At 31.2% G+C, this 18,623-nt stretch overlaps 4 protein-coding genes across 4 annotated transcripts in view; 3 read left to right on the forward strand and 1 right to left on the reverse strand.

The window, feature by feature from the left end:
* LOC134282682 (3-keto-steroid reductase/17-beta-hydroxysteroid dehydrogenase 7-like) overlaps positions 1-4,025 on the forward strand; it is a 29,464-nt gene extending 25,439 nt beyond the window's left edge. The window contains exons 9-10 of the mRNA XM_062765085.1: positions 979-1,077; positions 3,220-4,025. Of these exons, the coding sequence (XP_062621069.1) occupies positions 979-1,077; positions 3,220-3,312 (192 nt within the window). The 3' untranslated portion in view covers positions 3,313-4,025. The remainder of the gene's footprint in view (positions 1-978; positions 1,078-3,219) is intronic.
* Positions 4,026-5,127: 1,102 nt separating this feature from the next.
* On the reverse strand, positions 5,128-6,765 carry LOC134282684 (protein FAM133-like). Its single transcript, XM_062765089.1, has 3 exons — positions 6,651-6,765; positions 6,246-6,307; positions 5,128-5,739 (listed from the first exon to the last, which is right to left on the reverse strand). Exons 1-3 carry the CDS (start codon positions 6,675-6,677, stop codon positions 5,283-5,285), a joined length of 546 nt encoding a protein of 181 aa, XP_062621073.1. The 5' UTR covers positions 6,678-6,765; the 3' UTR covers positions 5,128-5,282.
* A 256-nt stretch (positions 6,766-7,021) lies between these two features.
* On the forward strand, positions 7,022-14,510 carry LOC134282683 (probable tRNA N6-adenosine threonylcarbamoyltransferase). Its single transcript, XM_062765088.1, has 12 exons — positions 7,022-7,320; positions 8,094-8,213; positions 9,770-9,871; positions 10,139-10,212; positions 10,350-10,445; positions 10,629-10,678; positions 11,027-11,105; positions 11,317-11,416; positions 12,138-12,194; positions 12,679-12,754; positions 13,670-13,768; positions 14,098-14,510. Exons 1-12 carry the CDS (start codon positions 7,206-7,208, stop codon positions 14,135-14,137), a joined length of 1,008 nt encoding a protein of 335 aa, XP_062621072.1. The 5' UTR covers positions 7,022-7,205; the 3' UTR covers positions 14,138-14,510.
* Positions 14,511-14,923: 413 nt separating this feature from the next.
* LOC134282681 (unconventional prefoldin RPB5 interactor 1-like) lies at positions 14,924-18,362 on the forward strand. Its single transcript, XM_062765084.1, has 9 exons — positions 14,924-15,116; positions 15,294-15,372; positions 15,591-15,726; positions 15,891-15,982; positions 16,722-16,782; positions 16,885-17,035; positions 17,256-17,538; positions 17,742-17,924; positions 18,183-18,362. The coding sequence occupies exons 1-9, from the start codon at positions 15,037-15,039 to the stop codon at positions 18,354-18,356; spliced, it is 1,239 nt and encodes a 412-aa protein (XP_062621068.1). The 5' UTR covers positions 14,924-15,036; the 3' UTR covers positions 18,357-18,362.
* The last annotated feature ends 261 nt before the right edge of the window (positions 18,363-18,623 follow it).

An 18,623-nucleotide genomic window follows, 5' to 3' on the forward strand; every position in this document is an offset into this window, starting at 1 on the left:
AATTTCATAACATAATATAAAGATTTTCAAATATAAATAATTTATATAATTAATTTATATATACATATATATATATATGAATATAATTCGCCGTGAATCGTTTATTTTGCTTTGTTTTTGTATAAAATTTTCCATATTCGTGAACATTATTCGTCGCTGATTGTTTTCAATCTGATGAATAGCGAATAAAAAATAATGGAAATAATAGTTGGTTTACAGTAAATGAAATATCCAAGGATTTGTAAACAGAAAAAAAGTGATTGGGACTCACAATCAACTCATTTCAACATATCTCAGGTTTTCAAGATAGCAGATTTTTAGATATCAGGGTTTAACTGTGTATTTGTCTCTCTGTACAAAGATTAACTTTTTCCTCTAATCTATGCAGTGTACCCTTAGATCAGACAGAAATTTTATTTGCATTGAAGTCATCACTTCATATTGGACCTGAATGCCACAAATGATATGATTTCAGAAAAAGAAATGATTTGTTACAAGAAAAAAAATAAGCAAAATTCCATTTTCTGTGGACTTGCTCTCATTCATCATTAGGCCACACCAATAAAATTTATTGTTCGTCGGACCCGCTCTCTTGTATTTAAACAAAAGTATACAAATAATATTAATTTAAAATTCCTGCACCATGGGATTTTTGTGCTGATTTCTCTTCTATTTCCGCTCTATTCATCGTACTTTTAATCTACTTAGCCAGAAAATCAAAAAAAAATATAATTGTCCGTTCAAAGTTTTTCACACCCAGCCTAGAAATTTTGCCAACCAAAAAGTAATATTATTATTATTCAACCGCTAACCCGCTCGTTTTTCATAAAATGTCCGACGAACAAGAAATTAAATTTGCATGGCCTTGGTTAAATATTTCTCTCTCTCTTTCGTTTTTGGATAAATGTAATTGGAGTCTATAATGTGAAGTATTTCTAATTTATTAATTGAAAATACATACTTAAATTTTCTTCACAGGTTTGGATTTCACAACAAGAACCAGAGAAGCTGGATCCAGTGACAAGATATGAAAGCAATACTTCCTTCTTAGGAAAAAGATATGTGACACAAAGAAAGGTAGAAAATGAATCAGAATTGAGTTTGAAATATTCCAGGTGTTTGCTTTCCCTGCACGTTTTAATTTTGTAAGCTGGGGATCAAGCTGCTAATGAAGTATTTTTCTAGGTCTTTAAGTATTTTTGCTTAATAATGAATTCTGTGACAAACATGTATTGGAAAAACTGATCATAATTAATTTGCTTTCAAACTTGTAAACATCAATTATTTTATTGAGGAAACATTATTTTCCAGAGGTGCCCTAACTATTGTATGTTGAAACTAGCAGATAATCAATAGATCTATATGCATGTTATTGTCTGACAAATACTAAACATTCTTAAGTTTAGCTTGTACAGTATCTGAGACAAATTTCAGTTAATTAGATCTGCAGCTGCTGCAGCCAACATTTGAAAAATAAATGAAAGATCTATATTTTTAAGGTAGTTTATATTTCAAAACACATGCCCACTTTGTTGTCTTGTTAGCTTATGGGAACACGTCCTTAAAAAGGAATGGTTTAAAAGGTTTTAAGATTTTTTTTACAGTAGTAGTTTCATTTCTCAGATTTCTGTTTTGGACATGCATATCTGCAGTTTTGATGACCATCTTTTATGGTTATGCCCCTTATAGAAGAAGGGAGGGCATATTGCTTTGCTGCTGTTGGTCAGTTGGTCAGTCAGTCTGTCTGTTAGTCGGTCTGTCGATCCACCATCAGTTAATTTCTGTTCCTTTTCTTTGCAAAGGTTGCACACTTCTAAATGAAATATGAAATACAGGTTTATCATAAGAATATCGAGGTCAAGATTTGTTTAGGGTACAATTGAGCCATTTTGGACAGAGTTATGCCCCTAGGACTTTGAAAAATTCCAATTATTTGTAGTTTCTGTTCATTTTCTTTGCTTAATTAGGTTGCACATATTAGAATGAGATTTCGTATACAGATTTATTATAAAAATATCTAGATCAAGTTCCGTTAGGTTATGATAAAGTCTTTTTAGCTCATTTGAGCTGAAAGCTCAAGTGAGCTTTTCTGATCACCCAGAGTCCGTCGTCCGACCGTCCGTCTGTAAACTTTTCACAATTTCAACTTCTCAAGAACCACAAGGCAAATTTTATAACCAAACTTGGTACAAAGCACCTTTGGGTGAAGGGGGATTCAAATTTTTAAAATAAAGGGCCAATCCATCTGCCAAGGGGAGATAATCAAGAAAAAAGAAAAAAGGGTCGGGTCATTAAAAAAATAAACTTCAAGAATCACTGGGCCAGAAAAGCTGAAACTTATGTGGTTTATAAATTTTCATATCATGACCCCTGGAGTTTTTTGGTAAGGTCTATTCCAAAGTAACTGCAAGCTCTATCAGATCAAAATTGCATAAATTTTGGATGTACACTTTTTAGAATGTTGATTAATAGCCTTACTTACTGTAAACCAACTTTTATTCGCGTGCAAGATATACTCTCGAGTTTTGGGACCTACCAATACTTTAAGTTGTGAATATTAAAAAACCTGAACCATTTATTTTGTTTTGTTTATGTAGAAAACATTTTCTTATTCATGAAAATTGATCGCCATGGATTGATTTCAAGCTGACAAATTGCAAATAAAAGATGACGCGAATAATAGTTGGTTTACAGTAAAAAGACAACATTCGTTTAGGTGAGCTCTGTAATCTCTGATTACCCATGGGTTTTATAAGGAATGAATTTAATAGGTACCCATTTTATACGGTATAAACTGGGTTGGGACAGTTAACGCTTTATAAACCGCGAAGCGGTTTATAAAAAAGCGTAATCTGTTCCAACCCAGTTTATACTGTATAAAATGAGTAGCTATTAAATTCATTCCTTATAATTTAATTTTCATTCATTTGATGAAAGAAAAAAAGATGATTGTTCTAACAAAATGACTTCAATTTGTACAAAATTTGAATGTAACGTCAGGCGGATTGATACGTTTTTGACAAAAGTTATTGTGATGTAGGCAACCTATTTTATACAATATAAAGTAAATTTTTTATCCAATCAAATACAGCGTTACAACCAGAATTAAATTATTTTCAGTTGAAATTGTGTCCATGTCCCTTTAAGCTAGCTTCATGTATTTGCACATATGAGGTTAATACATATTGTAAACATTGCATATTTTATCTCTCTCTGCAGCTTCCCATTGAGTCAACTACATGTGACCAGTTGTTTGAGGAGTGTGAATCCATGTACAAAAAATTTAAAGATGGACAGCCATTGGATGAATAGCACAAGTTTGAAAATATACATTTACCAAAAAATGAAACATTCAGTCTCTGAGCTGTTTTACTTCAAAGTGTCTGTACAATATTTTTATGTGTAATCTGAAGTGAAAATTGGCTCAATCAATTTTGGATGTATTTTGAAAAATGATTTTTTTTATTATTATTTTTAAAAACATCTTTAATTAAAATAAACATTTTTTTTTTTTTAATGTATTCATGGTTACATTTGCTTTACACTAAGGTAGCATCTCTTGTACAGCTATGCATTATTAGTTATCTATGTCGCACAGATAACCTATATTGCTATCATTCCTGTTTATCATCATTGCGAATCTTCTGTCAACTTTTTATATTAGCATATTTCACTCCTTTAAAATTTTGAAATTTAATTCTGGACCTATTTCCTCCAATCTTGTTATAATATTTCTGTTGCTCAGGAGAAACAAATATGTGAAATCATCCCCCTAGCTTAAGCTATATATGACAGAGAGAAATACATTGTACATGGAACACATTTTCATTTTAATTCTTTGCAAAAGATTGACCATCTTGTTGTACATATAATTCTCAGGTGACTGTCAAGGCGAATGAGCCTTTTGTTTTTATATAAATTTATCACTGTTTCAAACCACACACTGCAAAATATATGTATATTAAACATACAGAAAGAACTGTGATATCACATGTTGTTTATTTTTTTTTTTACGTACTTCATCAGTGTTCATGTATATTACAGTCAATTGTTATTTTACAAGTACTTCTAGGAGTAAAATCATGAAAACTATCAATGATTGGCTCTTTATTCAGCAATGAGAAAAATCTAATTCTCTATTAATAACAGTGTGTGGGACACTTCATGAAGCAATTGGTAAAATTTTGTTAATTAATATTATTCATTGGATATATGGTTTCAATGAAATTAATTTAATTTTATATACTGAAAGTGGAGGGGGTAATTGAAAGAGAAAAAAATTCATTTCAAACCTGAAAAAAAAAATTACAAAAAAAAGGAAAAAATTGTCCAACCTGAAATTTCTATTTCAGGGGAAGGGGGGAGAGCAAAAGGGCTTATCTTCCAGATTGTTACATGTAAAATAGATTAATAAAATTTTGAATCTACTTTAAATCACTTATGATAAAAGTTGATAAAATATAAAGATTCTTACAATTTCAGAAAAAGATGTACCAGGTACACCTATGTACCTTAAGTTTATGTATATAGGTGTGGTACATCTTTTTTCAATGTGGTTTTTCTTGACTGAAATTGTCAGAATCTTTTATTGTAACAGCTCTAAGGTGCATTTAATGTAGATTCAAAATTTTACTATGTTATATTTAAGAATTTGAATGAAAAGCGCCTATGGGGGAAAGAAGAATGGAACTTCTTTCAATATATTACCAATTTATTTTGAAATGCCACCATTTACCACCAGTGAAAGTGGGGTTGGGGGGAGGGTGCTAAATACTATGCTCCAATTAATATTCAATAAGAAATAAACAATTAATAATAATATAAAATTATTACATCACAAAACTTATTTATCACAAATGTACTCTTCCTGTATCTCTGTCTTTCAAATATATAGTAGCAACAGTTCTTGCAGCTCTAAACTTTGACTATTTCTGAGTTGCCAATATTGAACAATGATTAATTACCGGTACATATGACATAACAGTGACTTTGCAGTGTAACAATTCTTAATATGTTGTACTGGTCAACTGAGACATTGTTAAACCGATGTTATAAACATTTCTTTTGTTGGACTTTTTATTAATAATACATGTATACAGAAAAATATATAAAAGGTATAACAAAATAATGTATACATGTACATAATCTTTTGATTAATTTACAGGAAGTATTGGTGACAATTTTTAAGAGTATTTATTTGACCATACATGAAGTGTGAAATTCCCCAAAACATATTGATTGCATAACAAATATTACACAGACATTCATAATTTAACAGCATGTTAAGATTGTTTATGTTTATGTTTGTGCTTTTTATGCTTATTATGTTTTCTTGGATGAACTTTCAACTGAACTGTGTCTGTCTTTTTCAAAGCAATATCACTTTTCCTTTTTTCCACCCAAACTCCGCTTGAGTCATCTCCTTTAATAGTTTCTAGTTTTGGATTTTCAAACACTTCACCCTGTTTTCTCCGCTTTCCTTTCCGTTCGAATTCACTGTCACTTTCTGCATATTTTTTCCTTTTTCTCTTCCTTTTCTCTTTCTTGTCTTCCTTGAGTTGACTGGAGTTTGAGGTTGAAGACCGTGATCTTTCATCTGACTTTTTCTTTCGTGATTTCCAGTCTGATGAGGATTTTTTAGACTTCTTTGATTTTTTTCTGTTGAGTTTTCTGTGGTAGTCAGAATCACTAGAGGAGTCTGAAGAGGAATCAAAGACGAGAGCTTTCAGCTGGGCTAGTCTGAAATACAGAAGAAGATCAGATCACAGCAAAATAAGCAAATAAGTCTTTACTTATATCCTTGCTTCAAAGATTCATGAATGAACAATTTTTTATTTTTTAAATTAATAAACCCTAGGTTGGAGTAAGGCGGCCTTAAATACTATGGAATATAGACCTGAAAGTAACAAATTTTCTTAAATACAATAATTTTCATGGGGGTTGATTTTTTTGTGTTCAAGGTATGAAGAGACCCATGAATTTATGTCCCTCACCAAATATAAAATTCCAAATGTATCACTGTGCAACATTTCTTTATCCACGAAATCGAATCCCCGCAACATATTATATTCTCAAGCTAAAAAATTTGACCCCAAGAAAATTTGTGATTTTACATTACATGTACATGAAGAGCAACTTTGAATAGAATAATCTCCTTTAAATCACCGAGAAATCACTGAACATTACATACATGTTGGAAATGAGGTATCACCTGGTTACTTTGTAGACCTTTTGAATAAATTTACCTTTCCGACTGTTCCCTTTTTCTTTTATCTTCTATATACTGTTTCATTGGATCCTCATGATCCTTTAAGATAGAAACAAAATATGGTTAACATGCTACAGCAACTTAAGTAAAAACATACTGAAAAGTTTGATTCATTCACATTCTTTGCACTGCTTTTTAAAATAGCCCAGTATATGTGTCCAATCTTAAAATACATGTAATTATTTTAAGATAAATTATTTACTATAAAATTATTATTCCTATTTACATTATTTCGTTTACAATTATATGTTAGACAGTATTAATGTTATATGACAAATGGTACATCAACTATTTAACAAATCTTTAGTTTAAAAAAAAAACTGGTTAAATTGGAGTATTGCTATTTGTAAACTAAATGAAAACAGAGGCATACTCTTCTTACCCATCTTATCTTTGCATCTGACATCATTTAGAATAAATCATTAAATGAGTAAATCTTTAATCAGCATTGAACATGAACATGTTCAATCTTCTTGTCAACCATTCCAACTTTTTCCGGAATATCATATCTTTGTTAAGGCGTTCAAAAAATATTCCGGTGCTAAAGTAATAATAATTTTGTTTGTAAAGTTCTTTTTCGAAGTAAAAGAAGAAAATTGACAGAATATATTAGAAACAAACACAAGAGTTGACACTGCAAAAGTATTTGTTCATGTAAAAGCGAGAAAAACTAGAAAATAAAACAATCGAATTCTTTCAGGGACAAATTGATAACTTTGTTCGGTTTTAATTTTATGTTTCCTCTTGTAGTTCCAGTTTGAGTTGCTATCCACATGGATAAAATATTTCCCCTGCAAATATTGTTGTTTTTATGTAAACGAACAGCAAAAGACACCAGAATGCACTTTTTGTGATTGAAGCATCGACTTTTTCTCGAATAATGATACTTCCACAGTGAATCAAACCTAAAATATTTTAGAATTTCATGAACTGAACTATGGTTGTTGTAATTGGATTTGAAGGAAGTGCCAATAAACTTGGAGTTGGTATTGTTAAAGATGGCATTGTCTTATCTAATCCACGACACACCTACATTACTCCACCAGGTCAAGGTAAAAAAAAATCCCCATCTTTTTTATATTTAATTCAGCCATTTTTACTGCCACAGGGTTCCATCTTGCCCTAAAAAAAAATGGTTAGTCCGCTCGCCCTAAAACTTGTTCACACATGGTCCGTTTGCAGTAATTATTTGTAGAATAAAATCTAATGAATTTCTTTCCTAATTTTTTGTACATTCAAAATAAAACAGACCGTCACTGTGTCCGTCAGACGTTATGCATATGGTCACAAATGGTCACACCTGTTTTAGTATCAGCGGTCACACCTTTTAACGTCTCAGTCCCTTAATTGTTTTCAAAACATAGCACAATTCGTAAAAATAACACGGATGTATCCCCCCTAATTAACATTGATATTAATCATCTAATTAACTATAGTGCAAACACTTAGTCATTCAAAAAACATTAGAATCAAATCAAAAATTAATTTAGACTATATAAACATTGCTCTTCGTATCAGAATTTGAGAGAAAAAAATCCAAGTTTGTAAGGGAATTAATAGAAAAAATGATATAATACTGGTATGTTAATTTTTAATTCATATGGTACATACAAGTATATATAAGTATTGGGCGAACCACATATAAAGCGAACAAGATATTGGGCAAAAAATATTTCGGGCGAATGGACTCTGCGCGAACGGGTTCCTGCGAACAGGTAGATCGGGCAAACGAACCCGTTACCATGTCACAGTCACACATTGAAAGATAGAATTTTCAAAACTTTAGAAACTTTCATGATTTTTTTCCCAATCATTTACTTTTCAGGGTTTTTACCAAAAGATACAGCTAAACATCACAGAGAACATGCACTAGATGTGCTACAGAAAGCTTTAGATGAAGCAAACATTTCCCCAGATGAAATAGATGTTATTGCATATACAAAAGGTATGCCATTGTTAGATGTGATTGCTGAATAGGCCTTTATTCTGAAGCTTTTGATTGTATTTTCAACTACAAATTTGCTTCATTCCAATTTACAAAAAATTGGGATGTTTGTTTTATTTTTTTAGCAACTCTTTAAGGCCTGTGGATAAAATGTAGAAATAAATGTCATTTGTGACCAAAAAAAACAAAACAATATTTGTGACCAAAAAAAAAGACAAAAAAGTTAGTTGTTATGACATGCATGATTATTTCCACAGTGAATCAAAGCCTAAAATATTTTAGAATTTCATGTAAACAATTTTTCAAAATGCTACTCCTCCTACAGTTTTGGTCTGATTTCAATATAACTTGGCACACAAGTAGACTACACTAAGATACATAATTCTGTATATCGGTTTTTGATTTCGATGAACGGTGTTGCCGTGGTTACTAAAAATAGAAATTTCTGTGAAATTCTTTCAAAATGTCACGTCTACTACAGTTTTGGTCTGATTTCAATATAACTTGGTACACAAGTAAACAAAGATACATAATTCTGTATATCGGTTTTTATATTTGAACGGTGTTGCCGTGGTTACTAAAAATAGAAATTTTTGAAATTCTTTCACACACTCCTACAGTTCTGGTCTGATTTCAATATTGGCACATCACATAACTGTGTATCGGTTTTTGATTTCAATGAACGGTGTTGCCGTGGTTACTAAAAATAGAAATTTCTGTGAAATTCTTTCAAAATGCATTTACAGTTTTGGTCTGATTTCAGTATTACTTGGCACACAAGTAGACTACACTAAGATACATAATTCTGTGTATTGGTTTTTGATTTTGATGAACGGTGTTGCTGTGGTTACTAAAAATAGAAATTTCTGTGAAATTCTTACAAAATGCTTCCTACAGTTTTGGTCTGATTTCAGTATAACTTGGCACACAAGTAGACTACACTAAGATACATAATTCTGTGTATTGGTTTTTGATTTCGATGAACGGTGTTGCCATACTAAAAATAGAAATTTCTGTGTCAAAATGCTACTACTTACAGTTTTGGTCTGATTTCAGTATAACTTGGCACACAAGTAGACTACCTAAGATACATAATTCTGTGTATTGGTTTTTATTGAACGGTGTTCAACTAAAAATTTTTAAAATTGTTTCAATTAATTCCTACAGTTTTGGTCTGATTTCAGTATAACTTGGCACACAAGTAGAATACACTAAGATACATAATTTTATGTTCGAATTTTAATTTTAAAAATGAACGGTGTTGCCATGGTTACTAAAAATAGAAATGACTGTAAAATTTTTTCAAAATGCTACTCCTCCTACAGTTTTGCTGATTTCAATATAACTTGGCACACAAGTAGACTATATAAGAACATAAAGAGACTTTATCAACGATCATTATTCTATTTATTGCTGTTGTAAAATTTCAAATCCCAGCTGCTTAAGTACTTTTCTTTTCCTTTGCTATAAGTTCAAAAAGAGTAGTTGTTATGACATGCATGATTATTTTTTTCCCCTTATAATGAAAGACTTGAAGCATTTATATTTCATTTTAGGCCCAGGAATGGGAGCACCATTGGTTTCCACTGCTATTGTTGCTAGAACTGTGGCACAGCTTTGGAGAAAACCAATGATTGCAGTGAATCATTGTATTGGGCGTATCCTTATTTAATACTGATTTTTATTAAAAAGACGACAAAGCATAATTATAATTATACTGCTGGCCTGCAATTCATTTATATTTTTTATATAATTTGTTTCTAAATTGAAATATATTCAAGACTGAATCAATGAATTTCAATAATTGATTTCAAGGAATTACCTGGTATATACACTTTTTAAAAAATACCACTTGAACAATTGTCTTATTGATTAATATTTTGTATGTAAGAATTACAACTGTGTTGTCCATGACTCTGATGCAGACATAGAAATGGGACGATTGATTACTGGAGCAGTGAATCCAACTGTCCTTTACGTCAGTGGAGGAAATACACAGGTACTAATGTTTACATCATATGATATCAGCAATATGCATGTACATAATTATGTATAGTTTCTGCCATGGTGATTGATGATGTGGAGCTGAAGTTTCCTTTTAAAAGAAAATACATGTACATATATATTTGTTTGTAGGTGATAGCATATTCCCAGAGAAGATATCGCATATTTGGTGAAACTATAGACATTGCAGTTGGAAATTGTCTAGATAGATTTGCAAGGGTTTTAAAGGTAAAGCTTTTACCTGTTTTAAATATTTATCTTATTTTTAAAATGATTAGCTGACTCATGGATGCAGCTATTTTTAATGACTTTTTTTATGTATACCGGTAAATTACAAGCTTGATATCAACACTGATTAGAATAAAATGGAAAGAAGACATGTTTAATAATTTTATTTGCTTCACTATTCAGCTGTCAAATGACCCAAGTCCTGGTTATAATATAGAACAACTGGCAAAAAAGTAAGTGAATGTGTACTTCATTAACAAATTTTGAATTTCTATCATATTTAACAGATTGAATCACTCACTTATTATAAGTAGTTTATAAGTTAAATATAGAAGTAATTAAAGTTCTTGTATCTCAGTAATTTAATTATTATAATTATAAGTGTGAAATACACACTTCACCTAAACATGTATATGTACATGTATTTAACTATTATGTATTTATAAAATTCAATGGTTGGAAGATGTGATAACAAGCTTTATTACTGAAATAGATCTGAAACATGATAAGATATATTTTTGCAAGAATAAAAAAATTCTGTGATAGGCTGTATTAAAAGAATATTTTCTTTTGTAATGCAGAGGAAAAAAATTCTTAGAACTACCTTATGTTGTCAAAGGAATGGATGTATCTTTCTCAGGATTACTCTCCTTTATAGAGGTAAGTCTATCTTAAGTATTATACACTAAGTGATAAATACATGTATACAAGCACTAGTATTTTGTAGCAACATCCCCCCTTTCCCTCACCTCATCTCTCTTTCTACCAAGAAATTATGACAATTTTGATAAAAACAATGTATAATTTATTTAGTATATGGTAATTAAATTATGGAAGAATTTAAATCCTTGACTTTTCTTTGCTCTAACAGGAGAGAGCACCACAGCTGCTGGAAAAGGGAGAATACTCACCAGAAGATCTCTGCTTTTCCCTGCAAGAGACAGTGTTTGCCATGTTGATAGAAATAACAGGTACTTACACATGTTAATGTGTAAATAATAATTATTACTTTTTAAATGTATTTCAGTTAAAAGCAGCACATAATGATTCCACAGAAAGCAGAAGCACTTTGAGCTTACTACTATAAACTGTAAATAAAAATGCTGTTGAAAATACATGAATTATGTACAAGCAATATAGTGTATGATGTTTTTGTACAAACATTATAGTGCTAAACTTCTGTATTTAATATTCATCCTTTATTTTGTAATTGTGTAATTTAATGTTATCTGATAAGCCATACATCTTGTAGAATAAATGAAGAAATAAGTAAATTTATGATGCCCCCCTTCGAAGATGGGAGGGCGTTTTGCTTTGCTGCTGACAGTCAATCTGTCTGTCGGTCCACCAAGTTTCATTCATTTTCTTCGCAGGGGTTGCACATACTGAAATGAAATTTGGTACAGTATACAGATTTATCATAAGAATATTTAGATCAAGTTCTGTTTTGGGTATGATCGAGCCATTTTTGACAGATTATGCCCCCTTGGACTTCGAAAAATTCCAATTATTTGTGGGAGGGGGCATAAGTGTTTTACATCTCTTGTTTCAATAAACTTATTTAAATCAAAACCATGGAATCTCATCTAAAAAGTGATTCAAGCAGAGGTTCTCCTGCGTGATCATGACAGATTTTAATAGTGTAGATAAATTGTTTTACATGAATTAATTTTATTTTGTAAATCTTTTCAGAGCGTGCCATGGCTCACTGTGGATCTGAAGAAGTTCTCATTGTAGGAGGGGTTGGTTGTAAGTTGAAATGATATCGCACTTGATTGTATAAGAGATATTGCTTTGTACAGCAATATAAAACAATTTTATACACTGTATTTGTAAACAATTATCCCAAACAAAAAAAAAATCTTCCTTATAATTTATTTTAGATTCCTATCTTTTGGGGCTACAAAAGTCAAATTAATCTAAACTGGAGCAGCTTTACAATAACATTCCCATCTTTGTTGCATGACTATTGTAAATATTGTAAAATTCTTAATTGAAATCTTTAAATATTTTTTTGGATATAAAGTTCCAATGCAGTTCAATTGCAGGCTTTGACAGTATGCACCACGGTAGCTGCAATAATGTAGCCTTTTGGGGGGAGGGCCCTCTCCAGAAAATATCAGATTAAAAAATCAGAGAGGGCTACATTTTTGCAGCTAGCATCACTGGTATACAATAAATGTGTCTTGGTAATACATGTACAGTGATTTGACCTGATGTGTTAATTTCACAGGTAACAAGCGACTACAGGCCATGATGGAAGTCATGGCTCAAGAGAGAGGCGCCAAGCTATACGCTACTGATGAAAGGTAATCCAAACTTATCATAGATATCATTTAGAAAAAAATCACATCAATTTGTGATAATGATTTTAAGCTTTTCTGTGCAGTTAAAATATTCAAGTATTTGCAATAAATTATTTGATAGACAAATTGAATTTTTACCAATTTTAAATTCTGTATTGATATTGAAAAATTCTAGACTTGTGAAAAGTAAAATTTAAAATTTCTAAAAAGTAGTAGCATTATTATTCACATGTAGTTTTAAACTCATCTCCTATAGACATAAACTTATGTTATTATATAATTATATTTATTGTTGGAAAAAAAATTAATTTATTACATACTTAGTAATAAATACAGGATTTTCGCATATGCAATATGTCTGATGTCACAATAGCCATATCAGCCCTGCAGGGCTGATACGGATCAATATCACACCCCTAGAAAATTAAACCTCTAAAAACAGTACTTGTGATCATACACATATTTTGAGGGTTACATATTCTCTTCATTTTAACTTTTTGAATGTAAGGATAATCTAATTGAAAAATACATGTAATAGATTATTTTCAAATTACTGATCGGTCTCATTTGAAATAGAAGTACATATAGAAACAAACCCAAACCATATGAGACAATAGACCTTGTACATGTACTAAGAAGTCCGTGCATGATTATTTACTTATTTTCTTCTCAACTTAATGTGTACTGTATTTTATTACTAAGTGTTTATTTTCTTCTCAACTTAATGTGTACTGTCTTTTATTACTAAGTATGTAATAAACATAATAAAACATACCCTTTTCCACATCACATCCTGTATCAGCCCTCGACCAATATCAGCCCTCTGGCCTTTGGCCCTCTGGCTGATATTGGTGTCCCGGTCTGATACAGGATGTGATATGGAAAACGGTTTGTATTATTCTCTATATATTAATTTAGGTTCTGCATTGATAATGGTGCCATGATTGCCCAAGCAGGATGGGAAATGTATCGTTCAGGGCAGACAACTCCACTCAAGGAGACATCATGCACACAAAGGTAATTTACTCTGTACAATGTATATTATTTTCATTTTTTAAAGCATATTTTATTATAATTTTGTCTTTTCTGCATTCCTGTTTGTATCATATTCTTATATACAATTTAATATTTTAAAAGTAAATTAATGAAATCACAGAGTAAAGAGAGTGTGAGATGTGAAAGGGGTGGGGGGGGGGGGGGTATTGTATAGTGTCATTGGGTTAAAGAATATGTTCTATAATTGGCATTGAAACATGAATTGCTTAATTGTTTTTATTTATAAAATATTTATAGGGATAATACTTTTTCACTAGAGAATATCTTATATTGAGTTTCATGCATTTCAGATTTCGAACAGATGAAGTTGAAGTTACATGGCGAAGTTAGCTGGACAAGAAATCAAGAAAAAATCAGTAATTGCCACAGGATCGGATCCAGTAATCTGAATCATATGACAGCTAGGCTATATTATGCCATATCTGATATTGTAAAACTAGTGTCCTCATGAAAATGACACCTGTAATTTCTCTGTCAGACTGTTAACTCGAGAACAGAATGGCTCCACAATAAAAATAGCTTTGTTTGCATTAAATCATACAATGTACAGGTTGTATATCTCTTAATTTACACAATATTTTAGGTAGTGTTGATAATCCCTATGTTGTAGTATATTCTGTCTTTCATATTTTGATTTCCTTTCACTTTGAATTAAAATAAAATTTCAGAATAAATTGAAGAAATAGAAATACTTTTGTTTTTTTTTTATGACTTTTTTAAAATGCAGTATTAATCATGCCTGATTTGAGTTTATTTCATTAGTAAAAGTGTGTCTTTATTTCTACACCATTAAGATAATGGAAAGTGCAACATTTATAAAAGTTTATGAAATCTATGCACTCATAATGATATAAAAGTTCTCCAATCAATGAGTCGACCCCCCCCCCCTTCTTTCCTTGGTGCCTCTGTGCTTTTTGCTTGCAGTTAGGGGAGGAGATTTGTATATACTTATAATAAGCGTTTATGTTACTTTTTTGGAGGGGTGGGGACTGCAGCTAGTTTTTTTTTTAAATGCTTTGTGGTCATTACATTTCTTGACCATTTATAAAATCGTAATTTCTTTTTTCCGTCTTTTTGTTTTCCCCACTGTACAAACCGCATTTAGTGAGCGCCCGCGGTTTCCTGTGTTTACTTTCTGTTTGCCTGTCACACGCAAAATTGAGAAATTTAAAAAATAAAAGAAAGGTTTAACAATATATAGCGACCAAAGAATCCTTTGGTTAAAAAGCATGGATCTTAAACACATTAAAAGACTTGAAGAGGAACAAAAACTTGCTCTTTTTGAAACTGATAGAAAAATTAAACAATGGTACAGTACTTGGGCTAATTATTTTTTACCCATTTCCATTATTATTCCTTAGTTCAGAAGCATCATTATTGCGAATGGAATAAATTTGGGGTATTTTTGGATCCTGCGCATGTATCATTATGATGAGTAAATTATGATGACGGACAATAAAAAGAGTTATCCTTTTATCGATAACAGGGAAACATTCAGATCTGACTATGAGGCACTGAAGAAGCGACTGACAACATTGCCAGATAAGACTAAGCACGATGTCATGGTAAGTAAAGTTGTCTATGCAAATATGATTCCAGAACTTAGAAGTTCCTCAGAAATTATTTGTATTACAGTGTGTATGCTTTATTCATGTTATTTCCCATATATTAGTGAAGTGGTAAATTGTTTTTGTTATGGTTGTAAATAAATGTATATTGTAAGAGGGTGAAAGTATGTTATATGATGGATATGAGTCTAAAAGGATTTGTGGGTTTTTTTCAGGTACCATTTGGGCCTTTGGCTTTTATGCCTGGGCAACTGGTTCATACAAATGAGATACTTGTGTTGCTAGGAGATAACTGGTTTGCTGAGAGATCTGCCAAACAGGCAACGGAGATCATAGGCAGAAGAATAACGAGTAGGCATTTTCCACATTTACAGTTCTTGTTTTTAAGAGCATGTCGATTTTTTACAATTATAAAAACATAGAAATCTGTAAATGTTATCAGTATTTAATCAAACATACAAGAGAGAAGGTTACTCTGATGGCAATGGGAGTATAATTCATTGTCTTTTTCACAGCTGTGCAAAAACAAATTGATGATCTGCAGGCTCAGAAACGTCTCCTTGAACCAAGACTTGAATTTACAAAGAACATTCCTGGAGGATCAACGGTAAATTGCACCAAGAAGTTAAAGCTTAACATGTTGTTAATTTCAAAGAGGCAGTAGATTTAAAATCAACACATTTGAATAATGTTATATATGATCTGCTGAAGTGAAATGACATTATTATGTTGTAAAAGTTTTCTAGGCCCATTAAAGGATATGTATAATCTACAGTAATACTCTTTAAGGATACACCAAAGGTTTCCAAAGGGCAAAATTTAATTTGCTTGTAATTCTTTTATTAACAAAGATAACATATTAAAAGTATATGTCATTTGAAAGCTTGTTAAATTTACTGTTTAATGATCTTAATTTAAATTTTCATTTTTATCTCATTAAAAAATTATTAATATTTTAATGTAAATATTAGTGCATTTATATTTTATAAATCAACTTTTTTGTACTCCACCTCTGAAAGTCAAAATTTTGCCTCAATGTAGATTAAAGATTGAACTTTAAAACCGTATCTCAGATTTTTGATAAATCTTCTTATTCAAAAGTTACATTTTTCATGCATTATAAAGCAGTGATTAGCAATGTTTTCTTAGCCAAAAATCTCAAAATTGACAAAAATTTTGAAAAAAGCCTTTGGTGTATCCTTAATGAGTGTTTTTTAATGAAAGTAATAACAAAGAAAAATAATATGCATGTCTACTTTACGTTTGGTTCACTATCTAAAATTAAAAAACTATAATAATGGGACATAAATATTACAAATGTGATTTTATGTTATACACTTTACCAGAATGAAGATTACTTTGAAATAACAGAAGAATATGATGCTGATAAGGAAAAGCTATGGAGAGGTTTGTGTCTAAATTTCTGGTCACTGAAACTTTCAATTGAGAGCATTTTCATTAATTTACTGTGGTGATGACATAATATACTGATTTTTCACTTTGATGAAGAGGAACACAGGAAAAGTATACAGAGACAAAGAAAGAAAGAGAAAATAGAGAGAAAGTCAATGGAGAAAGAGAAAACTCTTACAGATGAAGAAATATGGAAGAGGTTGGATGAACTAGAGAAACAGGAATCTGAACGCCAGGAACTTCAAAGGTGAAATAAATCTAAAAAATATAGAATTAAATACACGTACAATGTATTTCAAAGAAGTATACAGTGAGATATTAAATGACTCTGTGTACCGGTATTTCAATGTGTTGTAAAACATATCAAGAAAATGAAAAATAATCAGAAAAATTAATACATCATGGAGACATCAAACCATCACAGCTATGGCAACATTTACAATACATTGTATTTTCTGTTGTTGCAGAATTTCAGTAGAAACAGCTGATGTCGATTTTATGAAAACTTTGCAAGAGGACATGTCAGTAACTTCACCATCACAACATCAAACAACCAGAAAAGTTCACTTCCAAGAAGAAGAGGAGTCATCTTCCATGGTAGAGTCTGAAGAAGAAAGTGAAATTGGAGACAGTGATGATTTCTCAAGTGATACTGAAGAAGAAGAGGAAGAAGAAGAGAGTCAAAGAAGGAGGAAGACACAGGTCATCAACTTCTCACATGCAAAAGTAGACGATCGACTACAACGAGAAGTGAGTTTCTGCTGAAAATGTTTAATAAATATTTAGACTGCTTTTTTTGAATTTCTGAAGATCAGTTTTAGATAGAGTAAGAAGAAAATAGAAAACAGAAAAATCTCAAAAATTTTCCCACACCAAATTCAATATTAAATCACGTGTAGATAGAAATTCCAGACAAACCCATTTACAAATCTTTCTTTTCATTTTAAACTAAGGAAGCAAACTCAGAGGAAGATACTTGTGAAGTGAGAAGTCCTCGGGACATTTACAGACTCTACAAGCCAGACCCTAAGTCCATTCTTAAAAACAGTAGTAGCAATGTAAAGAGAGTGAATGTCAAGAAAAAATCTGACAGACAGAGAGCTCCATTAATGGGTCCATCCTCTTCATTGCCAACAGTGAGTTTGATTAGTCTGATTTTTTGCTAGATCACATCATTTGTGTTGTTGCAATCCACTGTTTAGAAAGTTATTGATGTGTTCGAGTCAAAGAACTTCAGACATTACCTTAGCATTGCCTTTTTGGTAGAGGTAGTGTACCAGTATTTATATGCAAAAAAAAAAAAAAAAATGGATAGTTACCCTTTTAAGGAATACTTAATTATTTTTTAACATTTAATCAGTGATGATGATTTTAATTAATAATTGTCTCTTCAGGCATTTTCTGGTGTTGTTGTGGAGAAGAAAGTTCCAGAACCTATGCCAACAGTCGCAAAAGAGCAGACATCTTCTGAAAGCAGACCACACATTGCTGCTCAGTCAGAGGAAATTCAGAGGCCAGTAAGGGTATCAAAATTCAAAGCCCAGCGTCAAAATTTGTCCAAACACTAATTTGTAATGATACAAAATATTTTATTAAAGGATTACATAAATCCTATAATGTTCTCTCTTTTTGTTGTTTTTATGCCACAATAATCAAAGTTTCTGGGGGTGTGTAGTTCTTGCCCTGATTGTCAGTCCATCTATCTCTCTGTTTGTCTATACAAAAAAATTTAACTTTGAATGTAACTTTTGATTGGTTGGAGCTATGAATTATATATTTCACAAGTACTTAGTATATTCTTTATGAGAAGATCTTCTTTTGATAACTACATATTA

This window comes from Saccostrea cucullata, unplaced genomic scaffold (assembly GCF_032062105.1).
Source record: "Saccostrea cucullata isolate Sc308-1 unplaced genomic scaffold, CSIRO_AGI_Scuc_v1 ctg183, whole genome shotgun sequence".
Taxonomy (NCBI): domain Eukaryota; kingdom Metazoa; phylum Mollusca; class Bivalvia; order Ostreida; family Ostreidae; genus Saccostrea; species Saccostrea cuccullata.

Excerpts from the sequence above, each read along its gene's own strand:
- LOC134282684 (XM_062765089.1), bottom strand. The coding sequence starts at position 6,677 with ATGATGTCAGATGCAAAGATAAGATGG. Across the intron at positions 6,308-6,650 it reads CAGATGCAAAGATAAGATGG|GATCATGAGGATCCAATGAA; the intron begins GTAAGAAGAGTA and ends TCTATCTTAAAG. Across the intron at positions 5,740-6,245 it reads AAAAGGGAACAGTCGGAAAG|ACTAGCCCAGCTGAAAGCTC; the intron begins GTAAATTTATTC and ends TCTGTATTTCAG.
- LOC134282683 (XM_062765088.1), top strand. The coding sequence starts at position 7,206 with ATGGTTGTTGTAATTGGATTTGAAGGAAGTGCCAATAAACTTGGAGTT. Across the intron at positions 10,213-10,349 it reads TCAGTGGAGGAAATACACAG|GTGATAGCATATTCCCAGAG; the intron begins GTACTAATGTTT and ends ATTTGTTTGTAG. Across the intron at positions 12,755-13,669 it reads CTATACGCTACTGATGAAAG|GTTCTGCATTGATAATGGTG; the intron begins GTAATCCAAACT and ends ATATTAATTTAG.
- LOC134282681 (XM_062765084.1), top strand. The coding sequence starts at position 15,037 with ATGGATCTTAAACACATTAAAAGACTTGAAGAGGAACAAAAACTTGCT. Across the intron at positions 15,373-15,590 it reads AGACTAAGCACGATGTCATG|GTACCATTTGGGCCTTTGGC; the intron begins GTAAGTAAAGTT and ends GGTTTTTTTCAG. Across the intron at positions 17,925-18,182 it reads CATCCTCTTCATTGCCAACA|GCATTTTCTGGTGTTGTTGT; the intron begins GTGAGTTTGATT and ends TTGTCTCTTCAG.